This window comes from Mauremys reevesii, linkage group 1 (genome assembly GCF_016161935.1).
Source record: "Mauremys reevesii isolate NIE-2019 linkage group 1, ASM1616193v1, whole genome shotgun sequence".
Classification (NCBI taxonomy): Eukaryota; Metazoa; Chordata; order Testudines; family Geoemydidae; genus Mauremys; species Mauremys reevesii.
In genome coordinates, this window is record NC_052623.1 from 145,892,678 (window position 1) to 145,916,498 (window position 23,821).

At 41.0% G+C, this 23,821-nt stretch overlaps 1 protein-coding gene across 1 annotated transcript; it reads left to right on the forward strand.

Annotated features, from left to right (window-relative positions):
- The first annotated feature begins 569 nt into the window (after window positions 1-569).
- On the forward strand, window positions 570-22,372 carry EIF2S3 (eukaryotic translation initiation factor 2 subunit gamma). The gene is made up of 12 exons (XM_039514268.1): window positions 570-900; window positions 5,267-5,330; window positions 6,003-6,130; window positions 6,250-6,371; window positions 7,946-8,040; window positions 9,921-10,079; window positions 12,725-12,859; window positions 15,342-15,436; window positions 16,665-16,809; window positions 17,337-17,506; window positions 19,030-19,202; window positions 21,948-22,372. Exons 1-12 carry the CDS (start codon window positions 832-834, stop codon window positions 22,009-22,011), a joined length of 1,419 nt encoding a protein of 472 aa, XP_039370202.1. The 5' UTR covers window positions 570-831; the 3' UTR covers window positions 22,012-22,372.
- Window positions 22,373-23,821: the final 1,449 nt, after the last annotated feature.

Sequence of the window (23,821 nt, forward strand, 5' to 3'; positions counted from 1 at the left end):
ACGTCCCACAGTCACATCGCCACTGGCAGACTTTAACATCTGCATTGATCTAATTGAAGAATAGGGGCTTATTTGTGTGCAGCACACAGCAAAATGGGTCTTCAATCCGCTGGGTGCTAAAGTAATATTAATAAATAGTAAAGTGCCCAGCCAGTAAGGAATTAAATACAAATGGCAATCCCCCTTTGAAATAATAGTCTTTTAACTGGAATGCTTAAGAATGCTTATTTAATAAACATCAGTAATGTAATGTAGAGCTGTATATATAACCAAACTAAAGACCATACACCTTCATTTACTGTATAAGAAAATGAGCTTATTTCGTGTCAAATGCTGCCCTTTTACTGCATTTAGATATTCTCTCACCATACGTGATTTTTACTACAAATTTGACACATTTAATTGCAATTGCTGTTTTAAAAAGAGCAACTCCATAGGACAGGGACACTTATGTGTTGTACTGCACCTAGCTCTGGCTGAACTCCCTCAGTGCTACAAGTACGCCTGCGCATTCAGCCGGCGCTCCGCGCATGCGCAGTCGGGCTACCTCGCGCTCTCTTGCGACACGCGCACGTGGGGCGGCTCTCTCCCGATGCCGGTTGCATCACCCGGCTTCGGGGTCCTTCATGAGGCTGCCCCGTCGCTCGCCTGCGCCACTTCCGCGCTCCCCTGGTGCCCCCATTGGAGCAGCGAAGAGCAGAGCGGGACGAGGCTGGGCCGGGTGCTCCCCGCGTAGCCCGCGGCGCCGGACTCGGAGCGGGCGGCGCCCCCAGCCCGCATAGCGCCGGGCTCAGGCGGACGCGCGGGGCCCCTCACTTCCTCTTGGGCAAGATGGCGGGGGACGAAGCGGGAGTGACTCTGGGGCAGCCGCACCTCTCCCGGCAGGACCTGGCCACCCTGGTGAGACCCGAACCCGGCGGCAGCGGCGGGTCGCGGGAGCCTAGCGCGCGCGCGCGCTCGGGCGGCGGAGTCTCCGCGCGGCCTGTCTGGGGATGCGCGAGGAACCGTCCCCGTGTCGAGCCGCCGAGCTGCGGGGGGAGGGGGGGTTCGTGCCGCTGTCTGGGCCGGCCTGTGGGGACGCGCCCCGTGGGCGCTGCTGCGGCGTGAGGCGGCGGCGTGTGGGGAGGGGAGCTCCCTGTAGTGTGGGCGGGGAGCGGGGATCCTGCTGGTGATGACTCTTGGCCAGGCGGGGGCGGGAGGGGTTGTAAAAACATTGGAGACCAGAGTTTAGTCCCCAGCCTTCTCCCTCTCCCCCCTCCGAGAAATCTGCAGTTTTTGGTGTTTCTGAAGCTTGATGCCCGATGTTAGGCCTGAATGTAGGTGTTTAGACAGGCGTGATGGAGACCATAGGTAACGAGGGAGGAGGCTGTGTGCTGCTGAGCTTGTGTTTTGTCTTGTGTAAGGATCGTCAGTACCTTTTATCTTCCAGCCTCTGTGAGTATGCTGCTCTTGGCTAGAGCTGACTTGACAATAATGAAAATGGAAGTTCTCTAACCCGAGAAAATATAGTACTTGATGGTGCTAAAAGTTCTTCTTTACCTTAATGTACTGGGGGAATTGTTTCTGTTGGCACAGTACAGACCAGTCCTTTCACACTCTGTTGAGACTACCAAAATGACCAATTATAGTCTCCTTTCAATGTGGCAATCCGTCTATTAGGTGATTAACCAAGATTATTCAATTTAGTTCATATAGGTTACAATAGATACATCAGAAGACCTTTCAGTTGCTATGTACCTGGGCTTTAATTTAGCTGGTGGCCTCCCTGTTTACCCCTTGAGCTAGTCTCCCATATTATATAATAGTAGTTCATAAGGACATATTCATAAGCTCTTTGGAGCAAGGATTCTTTATTTTATGTTATATACAGGCCTGAGCATGCTGGTGCTCAACAAATAATAAATGCTAGTGTAGTGATGATTCCTTTACGAGGGTCCTATATTTTCCCCAGTCCTCACTGATAATGACATTATGGACTGAAAAAGAGGGACGATAGGTGTAGCTGGGAGGTGAGATTGGAAAGGGTCTTGAAATTTCAAGTCCTTTCCTAAATTTTGTTTTAATATTTGTACTCAGATTTGTAAAGGGTAGTTTAAGTTCAGTTCTAGGCTCTAGTGTTGGCAAAATTTACACACATGCTTAACTTTATGCACTTTGAGCAGTCATAGTGACTACAAAATTTACCTCCCTTCAACTTGTCATCTTCCTACACAGTGCCATCTGCAGGGCACTTCTTATGCTTCCTGACTCTAATGGGACTAGTCATGGCATGTTAAGTAAGCATGTGAGTGTTTCTTTGAACAGGCTCATTAAATGGCTTCTACAGTGAAGAAGAAAACTTACTAAATGGGTGACTGCCTTTAAAATGTTATGAGTAAATTCAAGCTATTGCGCAATTAATGCTAAGTGTAAATTTATTTTCATGCTGTACACAGAGCTTACGTACCTCCCCATATAAACAACATCTGTGCTCACAATGTACAATCCACATCATATGAGACTGCTGTGTGCATTTCATTGCACTAACATAAGGACAGAGGCCTCAATCCTGCACTGAGATTTGCTTATACAGAGCACTGTTGACTTCATTGGGGCTCTGCATGGCTACAACAGTGCACCTGGAGGGCCAAGTATCAGAGGGGTAGCGTGTTAGTCTGTATCCACAAAAACAACAAGGGGGCCGGTGGCACTTTAAAAACTAACAGATTTATTTGGGCATAAACTTTTGTGATTCATCCACATGGAACTCAGTAGTAGGTCAGGACCTCATCAATTATAAACAGTTTCAAAAGTAAAATAAGAGAACGCTCACATGGATGTCAGCACTTGTCTAATATAGTTCATAGATATTTTATAGTTAAATATTCTTTTTCGACTGTGTAAAAACAGCATTTATAAGATAAAAGGCTTTGTTATAGAGACAGGAGATTTTGGATCACAGAACTTTCCCATGCTACACCAGGTGGGAATAAACCGCTTTTAAATAGCTGTTTTCCCCCCAATCTAAATTTACAGTTGTTTTACTTGTAGTCAATGTTCCCTCTAATTGTTTACATCTATGTGCGGAATTAATTTTATCTGCACAAATATGGAGGTGATGTGTGGTGGAGGTGGGACCGAGGGGTTCAGAATGTGGTAGGGGGCTCAGGGCTGGGGAATAGGGAGGATGGGGGCTCTGGTGTGGGGCTGGGGATGAGGGGTTCAGGTTAAGGGAGGGGGTTCAGGACTAGGGCAGAGGGTAGGGATGTGGGGGGGGTGAGTGTTCTGGCTGAAGGTGCAGGCTCTGGGGTGGGGCTGGGAATGAGAGGTTTGGGGTGCGGGAGGGGGCTCATGGCTGGGGCAGATGGGTAGGGTGCGGGGGAGTGAGGGCTCTGGGATGGGGCTGGGGATGAGGGTCTTGGGGTGCAGGCTGTCTTGGGGCTGTAGCAAGGAGAGAGGACTCCCTCCCCAGCAGCTCTGGGGCCAGGATGGGGACCAAGGGAGAGGTGCCTCTCCCTGCTTGCTGTGTGGCCGTGCAGCTTGGAGGAAACTTAGCTTGTCCTCTTTAATTTGTATATACTGGGTAGCATATATGGTGTAGTCCTTTTTGTAGTTCCCTTTCTTCCTTTCCTATTTTATGTACTGTAAAAAAGAGTGGGAGGGATCCCTAATATTATGAGCACTTAGAGCTATTATAAAGAGTTTTGTTAACAGAATAATTACTAGATAAATATTCTATCTATCTTTTGGGAGGTCCCTCACCAAAGGCTCTTAAGCAAAGTATGCTGTCATGAGATAAAAGGAAGGTCCTCTCATGGATTGGTAATTGGTTAAAAGACAGGAAACAAAGTGTAGGAATAAATGGTCAGTTTTCAGAATGGAGAGAGGTAAATAGTGGTGTCCCCTAGGCAGGGCAGTGGTTCTCAAACTAGGGCCGCCGCTTTTTTAGGGAAAGTCCCTGGCGGGCTGGGCCAGTTTGTTTACTTGCCGTGTCCACAGGTTCGGCCGATCGCGGCTCCCACTGGCCGTGGTTTGCTGCTCCAGGCCTATGGGGGCTGCAGGAAGGGCAGCCAGCACATCCATTGGCCCGCGCTGCTTCCTGCAGCCCATATTGGTCTGGAGCGGCGAACCACGGCCATTGGGAGCCGCGATCGGCCGAACCTGTGGATGCGGCAGGTAAATAAACTGGCCCGACCTCCAGGGACTTTCCCTGAACAAGCGGCGGCTCTAGTTTGAGAACCACTGCCCTAGGGGTCTGTACTGGGGCCAGTCCTATTCAACATATTTATAAATGATCTGGAAAAAGGGGTAAAGAGTGAGATGGCAACAATTTGCAGATGATACAAAACTACTCAAGATAGTTAAGTCCCAAGCAGACTGCAAAGAGCTACCAAAAGGTCTCACAAAACTGGATGACTGGGCAACAAAATGGCAGATTAAATTCAATGTTGATAAATGCAAAGTAATGCTATTACCGCTCAAGAAAGAGATCTTGGAATCATTGTGGATAGTTATCTGAAAACATCCACTTAATGTGCAGCAGCAGTCAAAAAAGTGAGCAGAATCTTGGGAATCATTAAAAGGATAGATAATAAGAGAAAATATCATATTGCTTCTATATAAATCCATGATATGCTTGAATACCATCTGCAGATGTGGTTGCTGCATCTGAAAAAAGCTATATTGGTTGAGAAAGGTTCAGAAAAAGGCAACAAAAATGATTAGGGTTGTGGAACGGCTTCCATGTGAGGAGAGATTAATAAGACTGGAAGTTTTCAGCTGGGAAAAGAAATGACTAAGGGGGATATAATAGAGGTCTATAAAGTCGTGACTGGTGTGGAGAAAGTGTTATTTACTTTTCATAACACAAGAAGTAGAGGTCACCAAATGAAATTAATGGGCAGCAGATTTAAAACAAAGAAAAGGAAGTATTTTTTTCACACAACAGTTAACCTTTGGAATGCCTTGCCAGAGGATGTTGTGAAGGCCCAGACTATAACAGGGTTCAAAAAAGAACTAGATAAGTTCATGGAGGATAGGTCCATCAATGGCTATTAGTCAGGATGGGCAGGGATGGTGTCCCTAGCCTCTGTTTGCCAGAAGCTGGGAATGGGCGACAGGATGGATCACTTGATGATTACCTGTTCTGTTCATTCCCTCTGGGGCATCTGGCATTTGCCACTATCGGAAGACAGGATGCTAGGCTAGATGGACCTTTGCTCTGACCCACTCTGACTGTTCTTATTTAGGAATATTGTAAATAAACTATGAAATCTGTTCCATATAGAATGTTACCAAGCTGACACCTCTCTCACCAGAAGTCATCAGCCGACAAGCTACAATTAATATAGGTAAGAAAAACAAAGTTAATCACAAATGCTTTTGTAACATATTCTTGTTGTCATGCATAGTGCTGAAAAGTCTTAGTTAAAAATTCTACTGGGAAAATCCAAACAAAAAACTGTTCTAATGAAACAGAGAAAATTAATAAACGCTTGTATTGAAAGTTTTTATGAAAACAACCATTGGGCCTAAAAGGTAACAGGCAGTGTTCTTTTAAATATTAGTTTTGACATGTCTCCTTTTGTGATTAAGTCCTTATTACATTGAAAGAAGGCCACTACGGTACAAGATGACTACTGCAGTATAAGATCTTGGGAATGAAATGTTTTTAGTTAAAGGGGAAGTGTACTTTAGTGGGGGCTCTCAAGCAAAAGGTGCTTTGCCTGAGTAAAACTCTGATCTTGTAATGAGCTCCATGTGAATGCAAGGGTCTGTCCACATGAAGCTCATTTCAAGATCAGTTGATTACTGTAGTAAGTTGCTGTGAAAAGCTAGTTAAGAAATGTGGACATGCTTACAATGGAAGCTCTGGACCCGCAGGCTGCAAGGGCTTACAGGTGTCTTGTGCAAACTGGGTCCCTGATATTGATAGTTTGACAAGTTTCTGTAACTGTGTGTGTTACTTGTAGAAGAACGTTGCACAAACTGTGCATTGATTAATGTTTGCTTTTAAAATGTAGGTACAATTGGTCATGTGGCCCACGGAAAGTCAACAGTAGTAAAAGCTATTTCTGGAGTTCACACTGTTAGATTCAAAAATGAACTGGAAAGAAATATCACTATCAAGCTGGGTTATGCCAACGCTAAGGTTAGTCATTACTATGAATCTAAATATACCTATTTTGACTCTTTTTGTTAACTGTATGAAAGTACCTAAATGGCCACTACTAGGTTAAGCCTGTTTTTCACCTTTTTTTATACTTACAGATTTACAAACTTGATGACCCCAGTTGCTCCCGACCAGAGTGTTACCGGTCCTGTGGAAGTAGTACACCAGATGAGTTCCCTACAGATATTCCTGGGACCAAAGGGAATTTTAAACTAATCAGGTGACTGATCTGAATTGGGTGATTTCAATTGCTCTTGCTTTGTCCATAGTTTCCTTAATATAGTTGAAGTACTCTTCAAGAGAATTTTTAAAAATGGTACTTTGTTTCTCCATAAGTCTGTTTGTATATTCAGTCCTCTGTTTACTTAAGTGATAAATACTTTTTACTCTTATTACCTCTGAGGAGCCAGTACAGATGAGAGAAGGTGCCATATTTTATTTTGGCTTATTCATCATTTACTAAATTGCAGTTTGCTGAGCCCAACTTCTATGCTGGCATTTCTAATATAGAGATCTTGAAGAGTATGAGATTGCACGGATGTGACAGAAGACCTAATTTGACCTGCAGAATCTTTTACCAGTGGTGAGAGACAACAGAAAAAAAGTCTAATTTTCCAATACCATATTGCTTACAGGGCTGTTTGAATAAAAAAGCCACCCTTTAGCTTGTAACCTGAATTAAATTTAAGTCAGAGGCATGAACAAATTAAAAGTTTATTTTTAGACTGTAACCTAATGTAAATTGTATATCTTTGTCATCTTTTCCCCAGAGATAGAAAAATAGGTTTTTAAACTGGACCTATGAAAACTTGAGCCTTAAATTGAGATCGGCTTTGTGTTAGGAGAACAATGGGAGAGAGACTTATTTATACAATTCCTGATAAAGTGTAACGTGGTCAGAATGCAATTTAAAAGTTTCAGGAGTTATTTATGATGTTTCATTGGGATTATTCAGATGAAAATAGCCACAAGGGTGGTTATAAAATCAGACCTTAGTCTGTATTTAAGTGTAAAGGACAGTTTCTCATAATTGAATTTCCTTACTTTTGTCAGATTCCCTTCAACCTGAACACTCGTTCTAACTGAGTATTTTGGGGGGTTGTGACAGTTAGAAAGCTAGCACTAAACAAATCATTAAACACTGGTTTCTTTGACATACTGCTTATTTTACCTACAGTAATTTTTTTAAATATTATCGCTGAAATGGCAAACAATCCTTTTTCCATGACGTTGTCAAATAATAAAGATTCCCCCTTTAAATGCAGACAAGAACTTGAAATGCCCCAATTATTGTAGCCTACACAACGTAAACCCAAAGATTGAGTCTGGACAGTTACAGGTCAGTCTTAGAGATGTGGTGCAGTTCTGCCTAGGCTCAGAATGAACGTGCATAACCTTGCAAGGAGGGAAATGGAGACAGACAGCTCTTAGAAGAGCTAAGAAGTGAAAAAGGGGAATCTGCTATGTCCAGCATGGATCTTTATAGTCTGACACATTTAAACTATGCATGATTGGTTTGTAAGTTTCTGAAAGACAGAAATATTACATCCCATAAAATACATGTTGAAATGTTAAGATTCAGAAAATGGACAGTACTACAAGTAGTTTATTCATTTAGTTATGTTCATGTGAACATGGTTCCAAAATATCACCTTTCCATGTTTCTCTTGAAATAATGTGTAGTTTTTGTACATACTTTAACTGTATGCCTGGTTTGCATGAAGTGATCAGTAGTCAGTTTAATTGGCAATAACTGGCTTTTGTTGTTTTGTGTTTACCCTCCATATGCAACAGGCATGTCTCTTTTGTTGATTGTCCGGGCCATGATATCTTGATGGCTACTATGCTGAATGGTGCAGCAGTCATGGATGCAGCGCTGCTTTTGATAGGTAATATTTGGGGTGGGGAAGCTGAGCCTCTTTTATAACATAATACAACAACCTAATATTGACATTAAAATAATACAAAGGGTAATGAGCGACCAACCTTACAAAAATTGTGAATTTCATTGAGCCTTGTGTAAAGGGATAAGATTTTAAAGCTACGATGGTAGAAAGAGTTGAGGATGATTTAGTTGGAGGTTGGTCCTGCTTTGAGCACAGGGTTGGACTAGATGACCTCCTGAGGTCCCTTCCAACCCTGATATGCTATGATTCTATGGAAGAGAATATCATGCCCTTTAAATAGATGCATTTGAAATAGTGCAACAGAATTTGAGCACTCTGACTTGTCCAATAGTTGAAGCGATATTTGACTTTTTGGATGATGGCAGAGGAGCGGTGGGTTGAGATGAAATTTTGGGACTGTTTTTACTTGTACAATAAAGCTGGATTTTCATCTTGGAGATGCTTAGGCCTATTTGAGCAGGCTTGCTTTTCTCTCAGTTGTTTTATCTGCCATTTCTATTAATTTAAATATGTAGTACTGATGTTCGAGAGAGAGTGAGTGGGGTGAGGTGGGAAGCAATGGGTAAATACATTGTGATGTGGACGGAATCAAAGGACCCCATCTGGGCCAGTCATTCTGTTGATAGACTGACTTAGGAAGAACTTTCACTAATCTGACTTGAGCAGGTGTGTAAAGAGTGTGAAATAAATTAAACTTCATTTTTATAAATGCACAGAATAGTATACTAATGCAACACCAAAATAAATTCAGCTATGAATTAATGTTACATCTGGTCAGACCACATATTTGGGAAACAAAACAATAATATACTCAAGTTAGCATTGTTTTAAGTGTCTGAGATGGCCATGAAATATTTAATAATAAGTCGTAATTAGTTTTTTTCATCTATAGCTCACCAAGGCACTTCACAAATGGCGGTGACCACTGTCTGTCTTTACACAAATGGTAACTGAGGCACAGAGAGGTTAAATGACTTTCCCATAGCCAAACAGCAAGTCAATGGCAGAAGTAGATACAGCAGAACCCAGTTTATCCGATCTAATTGGGACTAGGGTCAGATCGATAATCAAAAATTCAGATAATCCGGAGAATGGGAAAGTGTGAAGTTGTAGTGCCATCTAGCGGCCACAAGAGAGATTGCCCACTTCTTGACCTGTGTGCCCTGGTTGTTGGGTTAATACGGAGAGCCGGATAATGGAGGGTCGGATAAATGGGCCTCTACTGTATATGTTTTAGTAGAACACACTCACCATTTGTCTGTGTGTGTGTGCACAATCTGCCAAATAAAACTGCCCAGTGTCAAACTACATACAACTCAAATGTAAACTTGAGATATATATTTAAACATACAGTAGTTCCCAATCACTTTTTCTGACAAAAACATGAGTGGATGGATATCTATATAACCCTGAAATCCAATGAACTCTAGTATTTTCAAACCAAAAGGATAGGAGAATTAATTTATAGTTATCAGAGCCCTCTACTAATGCCTCTTCCTCCCACCCTCCCCACCCCCTAATATAATAGATCAAACCCCCAGTGAGCTCAAATATTGTAACAACACGTTAGGGGAAAGGTGACTTCCTGGGAAGTAGAACCCAAACAATATTGATAACCTTAATAGCCATGTGCTTTTGTGAATTTTTGGTTTGTCATTAAATTTAGGGCTCTTGGTATTTTTGTGTCTGTGATGAAGAGAATGCACTAAACCATACACAACTAAAAAAAAAATAGCGATTTGATGACTTTTAGGCAAGCAATATTTTTTCAAGCACACAATGAAGTGGTAGATGTCCATACTGTGTTGTGGATCCTTATTATAGATGGCTGTACATAATCACTTTCTCCCCTCCCCTTCCAGCTGGTAATGAGTCATGTCCTCAGCCCCAGACCTCTGAACATCTAGCTGCTATAGAAATCATGAAATTGAAACACATTCTAATTCTACAGAATAAGATTGACTTGGTAAAGGAGAGCCAGGCTAAAGAACAGTATGAACAGATTCTTGCATTTGTACAAGGTAAGTTTCCAGAATCAGAAATGCAGTATTGCTGGCAGTTCTATGTAATTCTTCAATGCTGGGAGTTAGGCTGACATGAAAAGCGTTATCTGGTCAGGACAACCTGATTTCCAGCTCAAAGAATTAGCAGATGAGTCAGGCTTTTGTAGCGTTTAAAAAAAAAGAAAAAAAGAAAAAAGTTGTGTGTAATGTTTTGTTTTTTTTCTAGCTATTTCAAAAAGATTTTTCTTTCAAATATTAATTTAGTAGCATATTCTGCTTCCCCACTGCTACAATTAATGGATTTTAAGGGTTGTTCCCAAACACACAAATTGGGGACCCTCATCACTGGTTGTAAAATGGCTTGACTTGAACCTGAGTCTCCCACATCCCAGATGAGTGTCCTAACCATGGGGCTGGAGAGTCAGTCTGTCTTTCTCAATACATATTTAATTATACAAATGAAACCACTCCAGCGGGATCAGGCAGAGCAGGGACTTGAACCTGGGTCTTCCATGTCCCAGGCAGGTGCTCTAACCAACAGTTTTGTTGAAAAATTCCCCCTCTCAGGCTCTCAATAGTGGAACAGAAGTACCTATCTCCACTCTCCTTACCTCAACCATTGGGCACCTTGAATTCTAGCCAGTCCTCACTTCTCCCCATATTCTTCCTCACACCTTTCCTTGGGTCTCCCTTTACGCACAGTCCATTCACTGCCAAATGTCAGAGTTGAGCTACTCCCCTGCGTCAGGCCCACCAAGTTAAACTATGTATCTCAGGATTTTATATTGCTACTCATCACTGTAGTATCTGAGCATCTTCCACATAGAGCCAGTCGCAATCACTAAGTCACACAGAGGCTCTGGCTCCTCTTCCCTCTTGTAAACCCCACCTTATTCCCATGCTTCCTCTCAGTGCCATGAGCTTTCTATCATGCTGTTGCTGTGGTTTGCAGGGGACCAAGGCAGCAGCTCTAGGGGAGCTTTTCAGGTGTAAAAACATTGGCTCAGAAATATTGAGCTTCCACCCCATTAGCCTTAGACACAAACTCCACACACCCCTGCAAACCACCCTATCCCTCTGCTTCCCCAGCGCCCTTCTGATTTTTATTTCCCATTTCCCCAGAACCTCTGCTGCTTTGCCTTGCTCCCTGGCTCAATGGGGGTGTGCAAAACCCAGCTATGGAGGAAAATTAGCAGCATCAGAAAATGGAAGTGGTTGACAGGTCTGAGCAGTCCTGTTATATAAGCTTTGCATAGCTCAAAATTGTTGACTTGTGTAAGGGACACAACTTCTCATGTGATTAAAATCTCATAAATGGCCTACGTTCAATCTACTTTTGTGTGTGAATTTTGAAATTCTTGGAGACTGAGGTTATTTAGCTAGAGAAAGTCCAGCAAATGTGATTAAGCCAGGGAGAAACTTCAAAAAGGGAGCAATTTTTAAATATCTTTTTCAAATTTAATATTATTTCACTAAAAAAACTGTAGAACATACAGTTGTCTGAAGAGTTAGTGTGCCGAATTTGAAAGCTAAATTAAATCAGTAAAGTATGAATCAAGGATTTTAGTCTTACTTTAAGCGCAAATCTCATTGCAATCTTAAGTATGGAATTGCTACTGATGCATCAAATATTTTAGATCTCTCATCCTCTATAGGATATCTCAACTCTGTTCTGTCACTGCATCTTTGCCCTAACTGCTTGTTCTGTTTCTTCTCATTTTTCACAACCCTCATCTGGAGAGAGATTTCCCCGCTGTGGTCTATTTACAGTCCCCACAAGTTACTGTGTTTCTGTTAGAATGCAGTTTGGCCAGGTCATAAAAACTAGAACTTAGGGCTTGTACACACTAGTGCTTATCAGTATAACTTCAGTTGCTCAGGGGCATGGAAAAGCCACGCCCTTCAGCGACGTAAGTTATACTGACCTAAGCGCCAGTGTGGACAGTGCTATGTCGGCTGGAGAAGCTCTCCCGCCATCATAGCTACCGCCACTTGGGGAGGTAAAATAATTATGCCAATGGGAGAGCTCTCTCCCGTCTTTATAGAGCATCTGCCCTAGCTGCGCCATTGTAGCGATTCTAATGTAAACTAGCCCTTAAAGTCTAGTGGGCATGGGGCTAAGGGATCTAAGTCCAAATCCGTTTTCATGAAAGATCTGTTTTTTAACCTCTTTTTGGTAACTCTGCCCCTTCAGTACATACGTGCACAACTCTATTCCTCCCCTCCAGTACATACGCTGTTTATCTCAGGTTAAGGGGCTGAAACTCGTGTCATGCCACTCCCAATCGTCAAGCATGAAGCAGCTTGTTCCTAGAGTAAAACACTGCCTCCAGAGCTCATTTGGAGAACAAACTATGTAGGCCTCCCCCTTGAAACACACAGAACTACCCATAGGCAATTTACAAGCCATATTGTACATTGCCTATGGGTAGTTCTGTGTGTACCTTGAAGTGTAGTTGTGGCTTAATTTGAGAAAAAATGAAAAGAAATATGGCCTGACACTTTTGTCATGTTGTTTCTATGGACTTCTGGTTTGGAAAAATATGTAGAAATCGTCCCTAAAATTTCATTTGTGGTTTTAATGTGGCATGGATACTCGTATACACTTGGGTTTATGCTACCATAAAGTCTGAAGTAAACCTACTCCATTTTTGTTGTTGTAGGTACAGTTGCAGAAGGAGCTCCTATTATTCCAATCTCAGCACAGCTGAAATACAACATTGAGGTGGTTTGTGAGTATATAGTAAAGAAAATTCCAGTCCCATTGCGAGACTTCACATCAGAACCAAGACTTATTGGTATGTAAATGTTTAAAGCTTATCTATATGTTTAACCACCCTTTCGGACAATGCTAATATTGGGTGGGTATGCTATAAAGAGAGTATGAGGAGCATTTTGCACACTAGCAATTTCAAGCTTCTCTATTTCCTGAAATCTTAAATATGAGTGGGGGGTGTGTGTGTGTATACACAATATGACTACAGTAACTTCTCACTTAATGTTGTAGTTATGTTCCTGAACAATGCTACTTTAAGTGAAACGATGTTAAGTGAATCCAGTTTCCCCATAAGAATTAATGTAAATGGGGGGAGTTAGGTTCGAGGGGAATTCTGTAAGCTTTAAACAATTAAATACTGTACACAGCAGTGATGATTGTGAAGCTTGGTTGTGGTGATGGAGTCAGAGGGTGGAAGAGGGTGGAATATTTCCCAGAGAATGCCTTACTGCTAAATGATGAACTAGCACTCAGTTGAGCCCTCAACGGTTAACACACTGTTGTTTAATGTAGCCTCACAATCTACAAGGCAGCATGAATGGAGGGAGCGCACACGCACACACACACTGTGAGACACAGAGACGCTCATTGTCCCTTCAAGTACGCTGACCCCACTCTAAGTACGCTGCCTTTTTAAGTAGATCAGCAAGTTGAGGCAGTTGCTGCTGCCAGAAAGCTCCCTCTATCCTGAGCCCTGTCATGTCCACCCCCTGCTCTGTGGAAATGGGGTGCAGGAGCTGGGGGGGACACCCTGACATTAGCACCCCTCTGCACAGCAAGCAAGAGGTTCCCGGGAGCAGCTCCAAGGCAGAGGGCAGGAGCAGCACACGGCAGTCAGGGGAAGGACAGCTGAACTGCCTGGCAATTGATAGCCTGCTGGGTGGCTGCTGCACAGGGAACTTAGGGGCACTGATAGGGGGGCTGCTGGTCCACCCTGGTTCCAAACCCCCACCAGCTCCAACAGGATGCTCTTTCTCCAAGCAGTGGACAAAGCAAGCGGCTGCCAAACAACATTATAAGGGAGCATTGTGCAACTTTAAATGAGCATGTTCTCTAATTGATCAGCAATGAAACAGTGTTAGCCAAGACAACATTAAATGAGGAGTTACTGTGTGTGTGTATATATAAATGAACTGCTTTGATTTGGGCATTTTAAATGTGGATATAATATGAAAACAGCAGTGAAAATGAATAATTTATCTTAAAAATAAGATAGATGAGGTAATATCTTTTATTTGACCAACTTCTGTTTGTGGAAGGTACAAGCTTTCGAGCTACACAGTGCTCTTCTTCAGGTCTGGGGAAAGAAGCAGTGATTTCTAAATCAGATTTGCTATTTATACATTAGATTACTCTGCTAAGCACTGACAACTTTGTGGTGTCTGAAAATCAAACTGCATTCTATTGCAGTTAAAACTCTTGGCAATAAATAGATACGGCTTGAAGACACAAGGAGTGGATATGCTGGCACCCATTTTTTTCCCCAGTCAGTTTTCTAAGTGAAATGCTTCAGTATTATGTTATGTTACTTGGGCATAAATGTTAAAGCACTGGATTTTGTTCATTTCTAGATCATCTTCCTATTCAGTTCATCCATTCTAGATGTATTTTACATAAAACGCTGAAATCTAGAGTATATCTGTATGTAGAACTTAACAAAGTCGGTCTGCTACAAATGAGGATAAAAGCAAAGGTCATTTTCTCTTACAAGTGCTAGGATTTCCTCCAGTATTCTCTAAGTGGTCAGCCTTTTTAAAAAGGATCCAATGTAATTCAGTTTTTGAATTAAACAGGAAAGTCTGTAATAGAAAGAATTTAGAAAAAGCTTTTCCTATTGAAGTCAGTGGCAAAACTCCCCTTTCAATGGGACCATGATTAGGTCTTTAATTTTTAAAGCACAAATTTATTTCATTACCTTTACCTAAATCATAAGCATGGAGGAGTTTAAATGTTGTACTTTCACTTCTGAACACTATAAATTGTAGAATAGTGCTTAAAGAATACTTTATTTTGTTTGTAATACTTTCTTAAAAACTTGCAAATAATATTTTTCTCTGATTTAGTCCTCTTCCGCTTGGCGAATAGTTTTTCTGATAAAGTTGGATGTAGCACTACTTCTTCCTTTATGCACTGATGTTGCTAATGTTTGCATGTCTCTGAGAATAATTTTTAAATACTAATTAGTTTGTGATAAATGTATTTACTGAGAACTAAATTCATTAAAATTGTAGCTAAAGTACAGTGGATATCCCTTGCCAGAATGTGTTAACATGTTTTGGGTTTAACCAGCTTAATCTGACCCATGGTTCATGTAGTATTTAAAAATTTATGAAAAAATTGCATGCAACAGACTGCATAGCATGGTGAATACAGGGAGGTATTTTCATTGTTTGATGCAAGTAAATTTAAAAAAAAAGAAAAAAGAAGACAAGAATTGTAAACATCATATAAGTCAATAGTCAAGCTTCTGTATTTCTTAATAATGGGATTTGTATTCTTTTCAGTAATTAGATCTTTTGATGTCAACAAGCCTGGATGTGAAGTAGATGACCTTAAGGGTGGTGTAGCTGGCGGTAGTATTCTAAAAGGTGTATTAAAGGTAATAGCTACCCCCCCCTTCCTCCAAACACCTCATTAGTTATAATAATGAGTAGGCGCCTAATAGGTGTTTCTTCATGGTCAATACAAAGCAATTTAAAGGTATATAGTCAGTTTAAAAAAAGTAATTAAAAGGAGCTTAAGGTACTACCTGCTCCTGAGTTCCCCTGTCTTTGCTCGTGGTTTCATAATTCTGTTTTAAAATGTTTTCCTTTTCCTTGTTGCTGTTTGCAAGCTAAACAGAAATGAGAAACAATGAAGCTGACCATGCCCAACACCCCCTCCTGCCACCAAAAAAAAAAAAGAAAAAACCCACCCCTTTTTCTCTTTGTTATAGTTAACTTAGGTTTTTACTAGTAACAATTTTTTTTTAATTGACAAGTGATTTTTTTTCCAAAGTTGATGGTGGTGTCCTTTCTATCCCTTGCAATGAATATGAGGGTGCAGTTTCCCCTTCTTGCATGTGCATACTTATTTAGTAAATCATTTTAAAAAGTTGGAGTTTGAGAAGTGCTGATAAATCTAAATAAAAGTAAGGAGTGTGTGCTATCTATGCACTCAGTCTCCACATTAAAAGTGCATATGACTGAATACTCTGCTTTGGTATGGAGTACTATCATCAGAACAAGTTTTCAAGTCTTTTCTGTCTATTAAAAATAACATCCTTGACTTTTTAACTTTCCAATTTAATAATCAAGGATATGTACCACTCATACAATTTGATCTACATTCTTTTGCTTGGACCATGAAACTACATTGTTACACTGTCTGGTTTTTCGTACACTATCTCAGTAATATAGTGTTTGGGATTGCAGTATTATTATGCCTCATGCCAATGAAGTGGGCTGTGGCCCACAAAAGCTTATGCTCAAATAAATTTGTTAATCTCTAAGGTGCCATAAGTACTCTAATACTAGTAGAAAACATTTAAATTAAAATAAGTTAAAATTTAAATGTTGGGCCTAAAACTAAGAGTGATCATGTAATAAATCAACTTTTTAAAGTACATTTGAAGGCAGTGTAACTACCTTTTTAAAAACCTCTGTATTACGCAGGTAATAAAAGTTGTGTTGATTTTCCAGGTAGTACCACTATAATTGTATGCAACAGCCCAGTGCTGTTAATATTTACGTAACTGTTGGAAAAATAACTCTTCTTTCCCACCACCAGCTAGCTTTTTACTCTGGTGAAACAGAAACATCTGACCACTTCTTCTCCATTATACTTAGGTAGGCCAGGAACTTGAAGTCAGACCCGGTATTGTCTCCAAGGACAGTGAAGGAAAACTCATGTGCAAACCAATCTTTTCCAAAATTGTGTCGCTTTTTGCAGAACACAACGATCTACAGTATGCTGCTCCTGGAGGCCTAATCGGTAAGAATGTTTTTTTAATGAAGAGATTTTTCTCCTCATGCCTATTTTTGAAAACTTTGATAGTTTCAGATAACAGTACACTTCCTAGAAAGGGGCAGGGGGCGAATTATTACAATTTACATGAAATTCTAATGTCTGACTACCACAGCAATTGTGTACCTTTTAATATGTATATATGTAATGAAGCTTTTTAGAACAGTACCAAATAGTGTAAAATTTAGTTACTTATATAAATTACATTGGTTAGCTCCAGCAGGCTTCTGTATTACCTGTGCTGCCACCAGCATGATGAATCCTGGGGCATTGTATCATAGCTGGTTAAGTTCACAGATCCTAAAAAAGATTAAATAGGTGAGTTCAGTTATTAATGTGCTGAATACCCATCTCCAGCTGGGTAGTGGGGATGTTCAGTGTGTCACAAAGAATAATGGTTAATTTCATTTGTAGGTCTCCTTTAAATGTATTTGATGTGTATAAATATGTTTACTTTTCAATTATTCCTCAGACGTTGTTTTGTTCTGTAATAGGTGTCGGCACTAAAATTGACCCAACTTTATGTCGAGCTGACCGAATGGTGGGGCAGGTTCTTGGTGCAGTTGGAGCACTCCCTGAAATATTCACAGAGCTGGAAATTTCCTATTTCCTGCTTAGGCGATTGCTAGGTGTGCGCACAGAGGGAGACAAGAAAGCTGCAAAGGTTAGTATATTTGTACTTGTTCTGTTAAAAGGACATCATCGTGGTATTTGTTAGACATTTTTTTGTTTTGCAGCTTTTATGCTGTTAACACCCTGGAAATTAATTCCATTCAGATGTAAGTGTTATATTTATGCATACTTTCATCTTCCATTTCTTCCTGGTTTCTATACACAATGTTTGCATCTCAGAGGGGAAAAACAATGGCACATGTCCGCTTAAATACTATGTAAGAGTGCCTTAAACGGGGGAGGAAATTCATATCCTGGTAACATAAAGAAATTTGAAGCCTTGTGATTCTTAAAGTTGGCTCTTCTTCCAAAGATGCTGGTAATCCTTGTTCCTTCTCCTTGCTATTCTCTTCTCCATTCATCAGCTGCAAAACTAGTCATGCATGAAGCCGCTGGTTTCATATACATCCTAATACTTTGCCAATCTAGGGATGTGGCAGATTCTCCATCACTTGAAGTCTCTAATCCTAAACTAGATATCTTTCCAAAAGGTATGCTATAGCTCAGGGGTTGGCAACCTTTGGCACGCAGCCCATCAGGGTAATCTGCTGGTGGGCTGCGAGACATTTTGTTTACGTTGACCATCTGCAGGCCCGGCCCCCGTAGCTCCCAGTGGCCGCGGTTCACCGTTCCTGGCCAATGGGAGCTGCGGGAAGCAGTGGCAAGCACATCCCAGCAGCCCGCGCCGCTTCCCACAGCTCCCATTGACCAGGAACAGCGAGCTGCGGGCAGCCGTGCCTGCGAGCGGTCAACATAAACAAAATGTCTCGCGGCCTGCCAGCGGATTACCCTGATGGGCCGCGTGCCGAAGGTTGCCAACCCCTGCCATAGCTCAAAAGTTGTGGGCTTGATACAGGAATTACTGGATGAGGTTTCATGGTCTGTGTTGTGAAGGAAGTCAGACTAGTTGATTATTATGATCCCTTCTGTCCTTAAAAGCTATGAAAACTGCTTCACGCTGATTTATTTTATGGTGGATTAAGTGTTGCCGTCATTTTGGATTTTCTCTTTGTGACTAACTCTGGATTGAGCAGTTATTTTGGTGGTTGTATTTGGTGAAAGGAAAGAAAGGCACAAGGATCTGTTTTATATTGATGTCAATTATGGGGTAAAAAACTTTAGCTTTCTATATAGTATGTGCAACCTTAAAACAATTATTTCCCAGAAAAAGGCAGATTGATTTTTGTGGATGGGTCTAGGCAAATAATCTGGAATATTATTTGTGCTGAGCCTTTTTTTATTTCTCTGACATTAGCATGTAAATGAGAAACACTTTATCATGTGTCTAAAAAACGGACATCGTTTTATCATACTCGTGTGTGGCATGGTCCTAGACATTTGGTGCTTGCCTCCCTTTCTGTTAGTATTTTTCGTTGGTAATCTGGCTGTAGCAGTCAGATATAAAATATTTTGGTTTTTTTCTTCATTTTAGATATTGGCTGCAAAATGCTATTAACTTTATAAGTTACTTGCATATTTCAAGGAAAACTTACAGAATTCTTTATCTTATTTCAGGTGCAAAAACTATCCAAGAATGAAGTTCTAATGGTAAATATAGGATCCTTGTCTACTGGAGGAAGAGTTAGCGCAGTGAAGGCTGATTTGGGCAAGATAGTGCTAACTAACCCTGTGTGCACAGAAGTAGGAGAAAAAATTGCCCTTAGTCGAAGAGTTGAGAAACACTGGCGGTAAGTTGGCAATACAATGACAAAATAACCCCTTAGTACTGGTGTCAGTGCAACACAGTAGTATCATCTGCCTCTACTGTAGAATTCCTTTTTGTTCCTCTAAATTCTCTAAGCACCTAATCACTATTTCTGTGGGACACTTTTTTCAAAAATGTTAAAAGTAGAATAGTGTGAAATTCAATACTTGGTAGACTGTGCGCTCCTTAACATAAATGCACAATGAACCTTCTGATGCCATGAGTTGTGACTTGACAACAGTCATACCACAGTAACATTAACAGCAGGAACTCTTAACCCAGTGATGCCAAAGACCAAATAAAAATTAAGGATACATTTTAAGACTGGGTTTATCTTAAAACAGTAATTATCAGCCTGCGGGCCTGGGCTCGGGAGTTCCAACTGCATGTCACTGCCAATGCCACTTTGCAAAGTATGTGTCGTGGGGAGGACAAGGGAACAAAGGGACACTAACCTCCAAGGACCTTTTTCTCTGGCCCCCATGAGACTGGAGGTATCAATTTTATTGGTCAACACAGATTACAAGAATAATGTGACTGGTGGGGTACCCAAAAACATCAGGTAGCAGGATATAATATAATTAGGTATATCTCATCTCATAAAACTGGAAGGGACCTTGAAAGGTCATTGAGCCCAGTCCAGTCCCCTGCCTTCTCAACAGGACCAAGTACTGTCCCTGACAGATTTTTTTTTTTTTTTTTTCCCCCTTCTTGGGCCCCAGATCCCTGAATGGCCTGGCCCCCTCAAGGATTGAACTCACAACCCTGGGTTTAGCAGGCCAATGCTCAAACCACTGAGCTATCCCTCCCTCCCTAAAGTTGGGGAGCAGTATGGCTGGTGGCTCCTTTTTAAGCTTATTGCCTGGCTTCTCTTCTAGTAACTGCCCGCCTAGAATGTTCCCATAAGAGAATAAAGCTAGCACAGAAACACTAAGCAATCCTATCCCTTAGACCCCCTGTGTGGACCTCGCACTGAGGGAAGGAGAAAAAGGTGTGTTAACGTACTTCCCAGTAGTCCTGATCCGGCTGAGACATACTGGGTTTTGAACACCTATTCTGGGAAATAATCATGTCCAGTTTTCTGGATCACTGTGGCAGGCAGTTACACCTTGCTAGCTGTTTCCGTAACTGTCTCTGCAGGTCAGCTCAGCAGCAGGCAGAGCTGGGAGCCAAATGCCTTCAGTAGAGAGGTAGCTAGTGGGGATTACTGGAATGGCTACTAAATAGCAAGGAGAGGAGCACATGCTTTCTGGCAGATAAGGAAGGAATGAACACCAAGAGAGAAATGGGGGAGCTGAAGAGGAGTTATGTGAATAGAAGATAAGCAACATTTTCCAGCAATGACTTGTCAAATCTGTGGTTTGCTAGCCACTAGGTTTTATATGCATTTTGGTGCATTTTTTTCTGTTTTTTCTTCCCTCCTTTGAAACAAACCTGTATTTCACCAAAATGCTCACAGATCTCTCTTGTTGTTGGGGCTGGCGCTCTCAGGTGCTTTTTACTAGAATTGTTTTTCATGTGTTGCCAACTATACTGTAGGAGAAGGGAAAGGAGAAAAAACAAAACCAAGCAAGGAAAGGAACTGAGAGGGGGGATGGGTAAAGAACAAAGAAATTGGGAAGGATCTAATTAGGAAGAAAAGAGTGGGACAGCTGGTACAGAGGAAAGGGAAGAGAACTCTGCCTCTTACACTCCCTTCCTCAGACTTTCTAGGGAAGTGAATGAAAGAACAAGGGGAGGGGCAGTTGGGATATAGTGGAAAGTAAAATATCATACAGAAAGAGGCACAGGGGTTAAAACTGGGAGAATGGACAAATAGGCAAAATGCAGCAACAATACCAGGAACATGTAGGGCCTGAGTGTGGCTTTGCCCCAGCTGTGGGCTCCCGCCTAGAAAGGCTTGAAATGATGGATTAATTTACTTCAATTCCATTTTTATCGACGTACACTGCTCTTCTGGGAATTGTGTTCTGAGGTGTGAGAGAGCCCAGAGTTATGCCAAACAAGTTCAAGACTAACATCAGATTCTGATACGGCTCCCTTCGAGGAGTTGGGAAAGTCTTAAAGGCAGTTTCATTGATTTGTATGCACGACCTATTGGCTGGAAAAGTGAAATTGCAGTCTTTTTAAAAGCTTTCTCTGAAGCTGCATCTTGAGCTAGTGAAAAGAATTAGTGGATTTTTTAAAAAGCAATGGGTGTGTTGGGGAAGTAGTAAGAGAGAAGATTTTTCCATTACCCAGTACAAGTGGTAAAAACAATTTGAGAATTATGTCAACTTAGTGTTCAGGTTACACCCTCTGTGAGAAATGTTGACCTCAAAAATTGAACTACTATATTCCTTTTTTTAGGTGTTCTCATTTCCCTTTAAAAGGATTGCTTTCCAACCTGCTTAATGCAAATCTTTGTAGCTATCAACACATTTTCATTTGCAGTTAACTAGACAATTATGGGCAAGTAAAATCTTCGTGTGTGCCCTTCTGTTTAACAGCACATTTTAAAAAATGGTCCCATAGCTTAAGAAAAAGTCCTGTTTGCTTATGGTCTCTCCTATGCTTCCAGCAGCCAGTCTTCTTTAAGATTTTGCAGTGCAGGGGAGGGAATGGGGGAGTTCAGAAACTTCTGAAACCTGTGTGAGTACTCCTAATACAAACACAGCTAAAGGCTATGCATTTTGGATATTTTCTAAATACAATTACAGGTAACTTTATCTTGTTTTTCATTTTGCAGTTTAATTGGCTGGGGTCAAATAAGAAGAGGAGTGACAATCAAGCCAACAGTTGATGATGACTGAGAAGTAAAAACGAGTGCTTCATTTTGAGAGATGGAATGCCTATTTCCATATACTTGGGGGTACATTTTTGGAGTGAAATTTGTTACACAACTCCCATTGCCCCAGACATTTTATTGGAAATTTACCCTATTACTAAAATACTAGTCAGTATCTCCAATAAAAGGGTAAAAAATTGTCATGGAGATGGATCTAATAATCCACATTTTAGCAGAAACTAATTGTATGTGTTTCATGCCATATCTAATTTATGTTAATTTGTGTTTGAAAAGATCTGTTTAATATCGCTCAAGCCACTCCCAATGTAAAACACAAACCATAAAACCTTTTTGAAATAAAATATTGCTTCTTATTTTTTCATTAATTCTTATCCTTTGATAGTGAAAGGCTGCAAAGATTGTTCAACCAGTACAAGAATTTAAAAAGAAAATAAACTCTCCTTGAAGACCAGTTCCCTGTTTTTGCGCTGCACCTAGTTTTGTTAAGTCTCTGAGCTCTTTACAGCAGACACTTAATGTTTTTCAATTCTTGCTTCGTGAATGGTGACTTTTATATTTTGCAATTAGGCTGCTAACAGTGATGACTGATTAGTCCTGGAAGACACAAATTCAAGAGGAATTACTATTGAAACATACAAAGGGGAAAACACAAGAAACTCATAGGAAGTGGAAATACTATTTTTAATCTTATTTCAGAATGTTTCCAGTGGTCAGACAACCGATGTAAAACAGCTATTGTTTGACATGATAAAGCTCTATATAGATTGACACATCCTTCTACAGGAGGTGCTTACCTCCTAACTCAGTGGTTTTCAACCTTTTTTTCATATGCGGACCTCTTAAAAAATTTCAAATGGAGGTGCAGGCCCCTATGGAAATTGAACCTGTGGTCTGTGGACCCCTATCATAGAAGTCTTAGACTGAAAACTGACTGAACAGAATTCAGCTATAAAGATTGCATGTGCTCGGCAAGACATTTGATGCAGCATCAGAAAGGGCACTAAACGGAAAACTTCTAAGGTAATGACGACACTTCTGGGTTTTGACCTATGGGGTATTCACATACTTTTGATAAAAAAAACATGATGTCTTCTCTGGAGTCTGAAACTTGATTTTCATAGTCACCCCTTAGATATAGTCTGTGGACCCCAAGGAGTCTGTGGATCACAGGTTGAAAACCACTGTTGTAATTTATTCAGCTATTAAACTAGCCTGTTCTATTGGGTAAATATTTGATATGATCTTAAATTATTAGAAATGTCTAGGAAGGCTAGTAGAAGTAGATGTTTGTTTAAAAAATACCAGGTTGGTGCAGATACAATTGCAAATGTCAATTGAATGAGAAGTATAAAATCACTTTCTCAATTAGCCACTTGAAGTTTGACACATTCAGGAGAAAACACATGTATTTAAGTTTAAAGTTGGTTAATCTGATTCTTTAAGACACCAAATAATTCTTGTGACGCTTCATCCATTTAGGTGGTATTGCTTTTCTTCGTTTTGATTTCACTTGCGATAAAGTACCTAATGCTAGGTGTAAGTTATATTCTACAATACAGTAAAAGCTCATTAGTAGCAACAGATCAGTGCCTTTTTGCTATATTGTTCCTACGTGACTTTTGCTCTTATGGAGAGTGTCGTCTAACCAGAGGTGTATGAAGAGGTAAGGGTGTTTTGGAAGGGATGAGGCAGCCATGTTGTACAGGAAGGAGTTGTGGAGTGGGGGAACCCCAAGTTTGGGGGGAATGGGGCAGGGGAGTGCTCCCAGTTGGCAAAACAGCTGAGTGAGTTCAGCTGCCGGGGACAGGCTGAGG

Bases quoted from the DNA above. Each gene is read 5' to 3' on its own strand.
- EIF2S3 (XM_039514268.1), top strand. From the start codon at position 832: ATGGCGGGGGACGAAGCGGGAGTGACTCTGGGGCAGCCGCACCTCTCC. The intron at 8,041-9,920 runs GTAATATTTGGG...CTCCCCTTCCAG, and splicing joins TGCAGCGCTGCTTTTGATAG to CTGGTAATGAGTCATGTCCT. The intron at 10,080-12,724 runs GTAAGTTTCCAG...TTGTTGTTGTAG, and splicing joins GATTCTTGCATTTGTACAAG to GTACAGTTGCAGAAGGAGCT.